The 12961-nt window shown below is 31.6% G+C and overlaps 1 protein-coding gene across 1 annotated transcript in view; it reads left to right on the forward strand.

Annotated features, from left to right (window-relative positions):
- Positions 1-12961, forward strand: part of LOC148280980 (uncharacterized) — a 34376-nt gene that overhangs the window by 11846 nt on the left and 9569 nt on the right. Inside the window, exon 2 of the mRNA XM_088227503.1 lies at positions 7958-8089. Coding sequence (XP_088083629.1) covers positions 7976-8089 — 114 coding nt within the window. The 5' untranslated portion in view covers positions 7958-7975. The remainder of the gene's footprint in view (positions 1-7957; positions 8090-12961) is intronic.

The raw sequence follows: 12961 nt of genomic DNA on the forward strand, positions 1-12961 counted from the left end.
TAAATATTTTTTTAAAATAAAAAATGTACAATATATTTAAATATTAAATAAGATGTAAGTCTGGAATTTGCTGTTTTTAGACAATATTTGGACCTTTGTATATTTATACAAAAATAGCGGTTTTTCAAAAACGTGTATAGTAGTTGAACGCTTGAAAAAAAATAGATTCGCAAAAATATTCAGTAAACACTGCTAAAAACCTATATTAAAAAAATATCCAGAACACCTTTGAACTGTCAAACAATGAGTGATAGTGGCGCTACATAGTGGTATAGTCGGGGTCTACGTTCAGGCGCACGGAAATAATGCGGTAGTGTGTTGTGAGTTGTGACGCTGTCCGGTCGAGTTTAGATCAACATTAGTTAGTAATATATTATATTCTTCAGGACACCAATTTTTTTGAAACTTAAACGGACAGCGTCAAAATTATTAAATGCTAATTTAATACGACCCAGATTATTAAATGCTAATAAATGATATTTTTGTTCATTCATACAAATTGACGGGCAATCGCTATATTCAGAAAACCATTTTTTTTTTAAACGGTGAACTTGAGATACATTTGTTTTTTTTTTAATATTTGGAAAACGAATGTATGAACGCGTAGACAGAGAATAATAAAATTCATTGATACCGTTTTGGAAAATTTTGGACATTTGATCAGAACGAGGTTTTTAATTATTATTTTAAAACGTCCCATATCGAATTCCTGAGTTCAAATTTACATTTTTAAGGAGCCTTTTTTAAAATATGAGCAATTAAAACGCATACCTAATTATATTTATGAGTATTTTTTGAGTTTGCGTTTATTTTGTAGAACTACATATTATAATTTTAATATTAAAATCAAACACTGATTTAAGTTTACTAATTCATTAATAAGGTGAAACAATTGTCCTATTAAAAAACAATTTAAAAATAAAACTGTTATCGCTGCTACTCGGTTGATGAGTTTAAAATGAACAGAACATAAACAGTTGTAGGTACCTTAAAAATCGTTTCCGCTGTCAAAACTGTCAAGGACGGCATTAATAATGTGTCTGATAGGTCAAAATATCGGTGTCCCCAACTAGAGCCAAATTAGTAAGCAGAAGAATCACAGAGTGTTCTTAAACGAGAATGTAGTACATAGACTTGGTGGTAAAAAAAATGAAACAGTTATTTAAACACAATTATTATTCCGAAATAGCTTAAACAGTTTCAGAAGAAATAATAATTGTTACTCTAAAGGAAAACTAGTCGGGATACGTAAAACTGTTTACTGTTAATTACTTTAGAAACAGTTTCACATATCCTAACTACTTTTTCCTTACGAGTCACGGTTTAATTTATTTTTAATAATCACTTGCTGCTCTAAACTGTTATTTAGTTACCTTTTCACAAAATTGTTTAATTTGTGAAACGGTAACTGTTACTGGTACTCCTTTTAAATAACCGAAACGCTCATCTCTAATATGGACACGAGAGCGGAATATAATTTTGATAGCATTAAAGTGAGATGGCATACATAGTATACAAACGAGTGCACGAAACAAAGACATGACATGATAAGGGGTCAAATGCATAAAAAAAATGAGTTAGTTAAATAAAAAATACGAAACGAAAGCAACAACATGGTTTGTTCGTTAGGTGATAATATGTTTTTATTACAACCTTTCTTGATCAAACTTTTCTAGATTCACCGACTTTTAGAATCATTAAAAATATTTGTTTTGATTATAGCTAAAATTTTGTGATTACAAACATATATATATAAAAATAAAATGTCCCTTATTTGAATTTTCTCATATTTTCCACTGGAAATAACGTTCTATGTAAATTGAAGGCGGTGCGTGGGCGCCACCCACTTTGTCCATTGCAAAATAATGGTGTCCTCATTTCTCGACCTATTTCCGCGCGAAGTGTTAATCCCAATACTCTTCGAGCTTTTTATTAGTAAAACACCCTACTTTTTGTGCATAACACTAACATTGTTATTATCAACAAGTATTTCATGTTTTTAATATTTGCATATACTATATGATATGTCTATTGTATTGTAAACTAAAAAAAATATTATAACCTAAATAATATTTTTGCGCTATATTTTTTGCAACCATTTTTGTATATTTTTTTCCCTTATCCATCAAAGTTTTAGTCATTATTCATTATTGACCTATCTGCACCCAGTGGCGCATAGGACACTGCGTTGGCACTCCAATAGCAGCGTATCTAGATCATTTTGTTACATGGAAGGCGAGGAGATCAGCGGAACTTCAATAATAATAGGTGAATACGCCAACCATTGCACTAAGAGGCCGACTTATACCCACTCGATTTTTTTTTTCGTAGCCATCGAGTCAAAAACGTCTAGGATTCTGGTTCTATTTCTAAAACGGAATTAAATCATTTAAAGTGTTTTTACTTAATAAATAATAACAACTTTCAACAATACTTTTTTTTGTATTTATTTTTATTTAAGTAGGTAAACACGAACAGAAAATATAAAAGTAAAAATAATGAAACCCACTAAACCGCGAAACCGGCTTGTCAGCAGGTTTCTAACTTTTCCTTTACAAAGAAAAACGTTAGAGAAATTATATAATTTAAAAAAGTAATATCAACATTATTCAAAACTAAAAGCATACGTATTTTTACACAAAATTTATTTACGAAAATTTAAATAGATGATTGTTAACATAAAATAATTATCAATATAAAGTCTTGTTACATATGAGGCATTTCATATTTTTTTCCTTGAATGTTTTGTCAACATTTTCTTTTAAGATCTGCTTAGGAATCTAATTTAAAAAAATTAGTAATTGTGAATAAAGTGTTCTTTGGCCATACTTGTTAACAAACCTCGGTACTGACAAGCTTTCGCGTTGTGCTAGCCTTGTATTATATGTATGTATATACCTTTTCTGGTAGTTACTATCAAATCGATATATAGTAACAAATTTGGGCCATAGAATAGCATTTACGGACAGGCACCCTTGCTTTTTAAAAGTTCGGGTACCTCTTCCTTATCAATTCTAGCTGATCTGATAATTAATTTAAGAGCCGAGTTCTGTAAAGATTGATTTTTTTAATGTTGGTTTTTCAAGAAAGGCCCCAACTGGTAATACTGTACCTAATAATTGGTTCCACTAATGATTGATAAATAAGTTTTAATGTTTTTATTGGTACAAAATATTTTATTCTAAACATGCTGCCTATAACTGTCCTTAATCTTTTACATAATTTTGTAATGTGTTTAACCCATTTAAAAAAAAAATCAATAGTAATGCCCAAATACACATATTCATTAACTACGCCAATTTTTTTACAGTGAGTTTTTTGAGTGTGTAATTACAAACGTGTGTGCCTACAAGCATTTGGACATACTCAAAACACTGTTGATTATACTAACTGGTATAAGAAGAAAATTGGAAAAATGTTTTCAGGCGTTGGTGAATTGGTTCAGCCGGATGGATCTCACCCACATGATTTTAGCTTTTTTACTTCAAAAAGGCAACAGATGAAGTGTGGGTGAATGTTACACAGTGTCTAAAGCGGCCACTTAAACCAGCCAATGACAGGTTATGAACCCTGTAAATGTCTAGACTTCCATAATCCCTTCTTATTTTTTTCCCTCTGTCGCAACAAATTTATGTCTAAATAAAAACGTTTTATTAAACCGTCTAAGTTTAATTAACTCGTTCACTTTAAAGAAAAGAATTTAAGTAAAAACCATAATGATTAATTAATTAATGATTAACTAATTAACAATGCAACGTTCCCTCCAAAATGTACCCGTAGAATCAAAAGGTGAAGGTTAACAATGTTAAATTATTTATTTTAAACTTTTTTATATGGAGTATGTACAATGCAGTTGGATCTTACGTTTTAAAATTGTACATTAAATATAAGGGGGTTTATTGCTATGGAGTAATATTTTACAACCAACTATGTTTTATACAACGATATTATATGATTACGAGTACATATTAAAACAAGTATGTAAATTAAACATTACAATACAAAAAGAAATAGTAAAAAGCAAGGGAAGTGAAGGAAATAGAAGGAAAGAGTTCAATTTAGGTAAGGGCCAGTGAAGGGTTCTACTCATATAAAAAGATAATATTGTTCAGATATTTGCAGTTCAAAATTGAATTGAATTTTCTTGTAATCTTTTTATTTTAACTTCATAAATATGTATTTAATCATCAACGTATCAATGGGAAGTATTATTTTAACAGTTTCTTGTAATATTGGATTTTAACCAAGTAGCATATTTCTGTTTAAATGCAAACACAATTGAACTACTCATACCATTCCTCCCACATCTGTATATCCGCTAAAATAATAATCCGACGCACGTCAGAATGTCAAATCTTCTTTACAAAAAGGCAGATCTTTGGTTTTAATATTATTGTATTTACCAAAAACACACCTACGTCCATACCTTGACGCAAGACTTAGCAAATATCAACACAGAGAGGAATTTCAATTAAACTATCATCAAGTGGTTTTGTGGAACGGCGGACTTAAGGTTCAGAGTTCAAGGTTTGATATAAAACTGCTTCAGTAAGTTGAACGTTGTCAAATGACAAGGAATCAATCCAGAACTAAGATGATACACATGGTTTTTGAATTGAGACTAATCATCGTAATTTAATCATTGTTGACTATGACACATATATGTGTCTATAAAATAAATAAATAAATAACAAAAACGGATATCTACATATCTTTTAAATTGCCGATAAATGAAAAATAGATCAATGTATTATAGTCTAATACAGAAGTTATTTCAAACGTTTCAGGCATCCACACAACAAGATACAAATTTTATTAATTTCTTTCATCCAAAATTTATAAGAAATGGTAAAATGCTATTAATCAACTAGTTGACTAGGTATAGTGAATTCGACAACTATGTATGTTTGACTCCGGTTAAAACCACTTTGTTAGAGACTACGTTTTTACAGTAGTTGTGGTAAAATTTGAAACAAAGGAGCTTTCAATGTTGACCCCATAGTTATGTGCTCGAATTAACTCGATATAATAATAATAATAATTATTATTATTATATATTAACTCGCAATAATAGTGTTGTGTGCCAACCTCGTTTCAAACCCTTTTTGCCTTTTGTCATATTGAAAACTATCGCAATGCCTGGTTATATTCAATATGAATGCCATCTTTTGTATTTTGACCACACACTTCTTTCCCAATTTTTATTGTTTCCCATTTCTTTTAATTTAATCATTGTTGACTATGACACATATATGTGTCTATAAAATAAATAACAAAAACGGATATCTACATATCTTTTAAATTGCCGATAAATGAAAAATAGATCAATGTATTATAGTCTAATACAGAAGTTATTTCAAACGTTTCAGGCATCCACACAACAAGATACAAATTTTATTAATTTCTTTCATCCAAAATTTATAAGAAATGGTAAAATGCTATTAATCAACTAGTTGACTAGGTATAGTGAATTCGACAACTATGTATGTTTGACTCCGGTTAAAACCACTTTGTTAGAGACTACGTTTTTACAGTAGTTGTGGTAAAATTTGAAACAAAGGAGCTTTCAATGTTGACCCCATAGTTATGTGCTCGAATTAACTCGATATAATAATAATAATTATTATTATTATTATATATTAACTCGCAATAATAGTGTTGTGTGCCAACCTCGTTTCAAACCCTTTTTGCCTTTTGTCATATTGAAAACTATCGCAATGCCTGGTTATATTCAATATGAATGCCATCTTTTGTATTTTGACCACACACTTCTTTCCCAATTTTTATTGTTTCCCATTTCTTTCACACAAGAGTTATTTATTACATCTTTTTCGGTGGTCATCTCTGGTGGTCATTTAATTGTACACGCCAATAATTTATTGTCTTAATACGTTTTGCGTAATATTTTTTAAATTGATATTTTATGCCTAAAAGAGCAGATGTCTCTTGGTTAAAGGATCATATCTTTAAGCTCTAAGAAGTTTGCATTTATATAATACAATACTGTAATTCCGATTGTTAGATATTGGTTATCTTGCGATTTCTACAAATTGCACCTTATTATCCCCTCCATTTAATGTCTTTACATCTGTATCTTTATACACTTTATAACCCAATACATTGGTTATTGGTTCCATGAGGACACATTGAAATGAGATTCCTAACTTAGTTCGTCGTGACTACGACAATTTATTATTGAATGTAAATTTGAATTTTATTAATTATAAGTACAGTAAACCCAACGAGTGTAGTTGGATACATATTGTTATCTTCAAAAGTGAACCAAATAAAACAATACCATCTTCGAAGCTGCCATTTACTGACAACTGGAGGGCGATTTAATTACTCATTACAAAGTGCCCCTCAACACCTTACACGGCACATAACAATAGAGACGTTTAAAAATCTTGTTTGCCTCTTTTGAATCTCCTCTCTTCTTTCCTCCAGTGCTTTTGTGGCCCATCTTGCATTATCCGATAATGAATTAACTAAATAAGAAAGCATTTCATGCTTGGTATCGGTACTCCAATGGAGTTGTATTGTTTCTCACTAATAATTTACGATTTTTTAAATATTTTTTTTACCTTAAATATTATATGTGTTAGATGCGAGTAGTAAATAGAACAGTTTAAAACTTGAAAGCTTATTTTGTTACTGAATTAATTTGGGGTTATGTAATGATTCTAATGAAACTATTAATTTTTCACATCTGTGTCGTCCAAAATCGACTTGAATACTAATGATGGCAATAAGAATTCTTAAATTTATTTCCAGAATAAGATCTGTGTCAAGGAAAGAGTTAAAGCTTTACCTCTCAATATTCAATATTATGTTCTGAATACAAGCGTTCACATATCTTCAAAGTTAGATGTTTTTTTTTTCTAAAATAAATGTTACGACTACCCCGAATTTTTTAAATTTTAAAAATATTTATTTTTCAAAAATATTTACAAAATAGTCTTAAATTAAAGTCCTGCTGAGTTGCATACATACAACTCGTCAGCAGGTTCTTATTCAAATTGCATCGATTATTCACACTTAACCTACATTAACAATAATTTTACTCGAAAAACATTACATATTACATTATCAATAATTAAAAACTATCACTAATACAAATCTTTTTTCTATTAACCATAATTTGAGCAAACGTCTCACTCCTGTATTTAACTCAGTATTTTTAATATTGTTTGGTAACACGTTAAATATTTTAGGTATACTGTATTTCTGTGTCCTTTTGCCATATTTATTGCAATATCTAGGAAGAGCTAGCCCTTCCATACTAGTAAACCTGGTGTTGTAATCATGTACCAACTTGTGTTTATACTCGGAGTGCGACGCATGCTGACAAATTTATTTGTACCAAAGTAAAGCCCTAACAGATGATTTATTTACAGATTTATACATCAATGATATTGAAATATTGTGTCTCTGGCCGTATACATCTTAATCCATAAGACACTGCATTATCACCGATTACAGCGTATGTAAAAAAATATGTCATTAATGCAAGACGATACATGACGCTTTAGATGCTGATCCAGAGATCGGCATGTTTACTATAATAAAAATAAAGTAACTTGAAAATTTTATGTTTTTTTAAAATGAATAAGTCAATATTGCATATATTTGTTATGCTTTATATCACAAAAGATGCCCCATCCTCGAGGGCCACTGGTTAAACCTAAGGATGGTAGAGAGCTGCCCCCCGATACTTTAAGAACATTCGCATCATTTACGGGGACCCGTCACAATAGATCTATACAGGTCGCAGTGACGTCAGGAGATCATATGGCACTGACTCCCATTTTTCAGAATAAAATATTCACAAGAAAGCAGATGTCGATTGGGAGTTTTTTTACTTTGTACAACAAATTTTATGTTTGTTGTGTATTCAGTTTTAGGATAAAATATATTTTGACTGTTTCGATACCTTATTGTTTGTTTTTTTTTTCAGACAAAATAAAATACCAAAATGTCGCACAGCGTCACCATAACCAGAACCACCACCACATCTTCCACCTCCGCCATCATCGTCAACACGGGGTACCTCAAAACTGGCCCCGGATTCCTCAAGCTTGCGCAACTTGTAAGAAAATATTTTACCATCCAATTTTCGAAATTTGTCCTCTGAGTCCCTTGTAAGATTATAATGCTGAAAACGTTTGATTAATGTGTCTATAATCCAAGATTTACACATAACCAACAACGTTTAGAAACATTGATTTGAAATCTAACAGATGGGCACTGGAAATTCCATTTTTTAAATTTTCCTACGGGTCCCTTGTAGGGTCCCCCCTATAGAGTAAAATATTTGAAAAAGTAGTGACACGAAAACGTACCCATAGTTACTGAGTTTGTTTATTTATCCAGGGATACATTCAACGAGCATGCATATGTTACTAACAATGGCGGATACTCATTTTTAATATACAGGTTGTTCTTTAAACCCTGTCACATCCGAAACCTCGATGATCAGTATGGGCAAGAAGACATATTAGAATATTTTTAAAAATATTTAGAACGAAGAAAATTTAAAAAAATAAAATATATAAAAAAACAAATGGTTGCTTACCTCTGCAGGGGTGAAGCGAGGGGGGCGCGATCGCGCGATCGCGCGGTTAACGGTGTACCAGACTCCCCCCTCCCCCTGCCTCGTTTCTCCCCTGCAGAAGTAAGCAACCATTTGGTTTTTTAAAATATTTTTTTAAAAAGATTTTAGTCGTTTTAAAAAAATATTTTAATGTGCCAACATGTCTTCTTGCTCATACTGATCATCGTGGTTTCGGATGTGACAGGGTTTTAAGAACAACCTGTATATTAAAAAAGTTTGTATTTTAACGTTAACAATCAATTATCATTTTAGGTGGATCACGATCAGATTCTTTCCTTAAATTCCTTATAATTTCGACCCATTCATTTCTTTTCATTGGACATTGGAAATGCAAAAATAATATTAACTCACATTTCTATGTGCGGGGGAACAACCACATAAGTCAAAATGCCTTACTTTTGAGGAAATAACTATTTGTGTCTCAGGACATTGCAGGAATCAAATCTAATATTAATATAAATTTTTTCTCCATACTTATAGGAATTGGATTTTTGCTAATAATCTTCAATGTAACGTCGTTTAAGGCATAAAGTTAGAAAAAGTTCTTCTTCGAGAAAACTTTTTTTTTACCAATAACTAATAAATTTATTTTGCGTGATAAATTACATTGATAATACTATCCTTAAAAACGTTATTTGACTTCCGTGTGTTTTAGAACACGTGTGAACATAGGAGCATACTACAAGATGAGCAGATAAAAAAAAGTTGACTTATGTGGTTGTTCCCCCCGCCCATAGATAGCCCATAGCAAAAAGACATATTGTCACATTAAAATATTTTTTTAGAATGAATAAATAAAAAAATAAAAAAACACAAAAAAAACAAATGGTTGCTAACTTCTGCAGAGGTGAAACGAGGAGAGGGGAGGGGGGAGTCTGACACAACGTTAACCGCGCGGCCGCGCCCCCCTCGCTTCTCCCCTGCAGAAGTAAGAAACCATATGTTCTTTTTAATATTTTATTTTTACAAATTTTCTTCCTTCTAAATATTTTTTTTAATATGCTAATATGTATTTTTGCCCATACTGATCATCGTGGTTTCGAATGTGGCAGGGTTTAAAGAACATCCTGTATTTTAAAAACGCATTGTGCCGCTAGGCGTAGTTTGACGTTCACAAAAAATAATATGTAAAATAGAATATTAATTGCTTTAAGCTTTGTTAATCACTCATGAAGAAATATTTACAAATAAAAATTTACACAATCCTTTTTACAATGTTTATCCGAAAGGATTTTATGCGCTTTCATGACGCAAGTAGGCATTCGGGTTTCGATTCTAAACGTTACGCCTGGCTGGCGGTTGAAGAACGACTAAATACGCGTTGGGCATGACTGAGCGTTTGGGCTCGAGTTGAGTGTCATTATTTTTAAGGGGTTCAGGGAATGTCTATGTACGTCAATGGCTGAAAACATTAGATTTAGGTGTTTCAAATCTAAGATTAAAACATAACCAACAACGTTTTGGAACTGCGATTTGAAATCCAACAGTAAAAAATAATTATACCAGCAAACAATATCTACACAAACATTTTGACACAAATGACTTGTTATGAAATATTTGTATATAATCGCGTACCGACTTTTCTATGCCTCCAGGTTTCGAGACGTACCCATCTCTTCGCCAGGACACCAATTTATTCATTACTATTTATCATTTAACATTTACTTAAATGTTTAACCACAAAGTTAATGCTTTAAATATTAATAGAACAAATTAATTTGTTTTTGTTAGTCTCAAGCCACAAACCACTCTTAGTTTCCTAGTATTTTTTTGCCAAACGCTTTTGACACATCAAAATCAGTACATGATTAAAATAACATTGTAAGAAAATCGTAATTTTTTAGTGTAATTGAAAAAACAGACACATTTTATTAAAATCCATCGCAACTACACTCTTGTGAAGGGATATGGAAGTCTAGGCATTTACAAAGCTTATGCCTTATGTATAAACATCCACATTTCCTCAACTCTTCCATCTGTTTACTTATGCGAAGCCAAAGAACCGAAACCTTTATAGATGTGGGTGAGATTCATCTGACTGAATTATTTCACTTAATAGGCAACGCCTGAAAACGCTTTTTGATTTGCATTCTCCTTTTTATACCAGTTAGTTGAGTCAAAAATATTTTGAGTACCTAGGCCCAAATGTTTGTAGACGAGGCTGGATACCACTCCCTAGGGGTTTACTCTGATGACATTTTTTTGAGCAGAGAGGTAAAACATTGTTGAAAAGGGAATATGACCTGCCTTTGGCTGGCCCTACACACTGTGTAACATTCTTCAAATGAATTCAAAATCATTAATCTGTATGGGCCCTAGCACTGAGCCTTGGGGTACTCCTAAATTATTTTCTATTGGATCAGAAATAATTATTTTAACTTTTGTTATTTGATATCTGTTTTTTAAGTAGCTTTGAAACTAATTGAAGGCATTTCCTTTCATTCCAATTAATATTAATTTTTCTACTATTCTTGTTCTATCAAAAGTCTCAAATGCTCTTTTAAAGTCTAAAAAAACTGCTAATACATATTTATTTTTGTCGACTTTTTCTTTCCAGTCATCAATTACTGTATTAAGAGCTGTTTCACAGGAATGATTGTTTTTGAATCCAGATTGCTCTTTAATAATTATGTTCATTTTGTCTAGAAATTCAACAAGTTGATTTTTCACAATAAATTCCATCAGTTGTTCATATTTTGGAAGCGTGTTGATAGGTCGGAATTCCTCGGCTTTTAGGTATTCTTGATTTTCGGTATTGGGATAACTATTGATGTTTACCATGACTGCGGTACTGTATTTGTATAGTATGTACCATCCTATAACGACATTATCCGATATACCTACTTACAGTTAACAACACAACTATTATTTTAGTACAATATTACAATCACATAAATATTAATATTATTAATAAAATTTCGCGTTTGTTTTTCATTAATTGACTTTGACACTGGCCTGTTTTATTCCAATTATTTTTAACCTTCATAAAGTCCTTACGCGTGCGATTTACCTCAATTTACGCACGGATGCATCGACATAATATGCATGGTAAAATATTCTACCATTTTTTAATATGTGATGTGATTATTGTCCAAAGACCTATGAATCGTATTGCTAAAAAATTATCAGCTTATATTGCATAAAAACGTCATGCTCCATATGGTTACACGGTATTAATATGGCCATAACATTAAAAATTAAACGAATATTGCACCAAAGTGTTACCGCATACCGCACACCAGCCAATTGATCGCCTTAAAAGGAATCTTGAATTTAGACAGACCAAGGAAAGTATTTGATTTATTCAAGATACAAACAATAATTATTCCAGAGTTTGACCTTAGCTGGTTTAACAATTCATTTTACCGAATCTCGTATTGCCATTGACCTAAATGATTACATCGACGAGACGGGTCGGGAATCATTGAATTTATATTCGTTTGTGAGGTGTGCGGTGTGCGGTGTGCGTCACGCACTGTAGTCATACCTGGCTGTTTACAAACAAAACAATGTCACGTTTTCGCTGATGGAATTATGTTTATAAATAATAATGGCAGATTATTAATACTACGCTGTCATGAGAATGTTAAGTCAGCCGTTTTAGGATGCTAACAAACAATTATTAATAGTTATCGAATTAATCGAGGCTTCAAAAAAATTAATATGGCTAAAAAGTAATTAATGTTCAGAAGACATGTTTATACTGTTTATACTTAGCGCAATAAACATTGTTTGCGAATCAGTTTATTCTGGCCCACTATAAGAAACTTCAGCCCTACGGGAAATTGGATGCAATAAATGTTTTCTTGCGCGCGGTAAAAATTGGACCATTAAATTGTTCTTCAAAGTTTCCTGAAAATGTACGATTTTTTTTTATTAATAATGAACTACTTTGAACGACGTCACTGGTTCATATGACTCAACAATGATGGGAGAGTTATGGAAGATGTTATGGCTTGCTTTCCGTGAATGGACCAATGGGCAGAACTGATCGAGAATAAGCAGAAGAAAACCTCTGACGTCACACGCGGAGTTATTTCTGAAATACAACGCTTTAAAAAATCGTAGCACTGATAAAACGATGTATAAAAATTGAAAAAAAATATTGTCTTAGTTTAATAGTCAATTAAAAATCTAAGAATTTGAGGATTAGTTTAAATTATTTGTATTTTAGTTGAAGAAAATAATTCACTTTTATACGATATTAAAATAGTCCTTTATACGATGTCCCACTGTAATGGCCACCCTAAGCCTATTAAGCTCACCCCCTCCCTCCAACCCCTCTACCCTTTTTAACAATTTCTCAAACAACATATAATATTTTCATAATTTAATCAGTGCATGTTT

The sequence above is a fragment of the Micrasema longulum genome, unplaced genomic scaffold (genome assembly GCF_059751315.1).
Source record: "Micrasema longulum isolate JH-2025_06_02 unplaced genomic scaffold, ASM5975131v1 h1tg000508l, whole genome shotgun sequence".
Lineage (NCBI taxonomy): Eukaryota > Metazoa > Arthropoda > Insecta > Trichoptera > Brachycentridae > Micrasema > Micrasema longulum.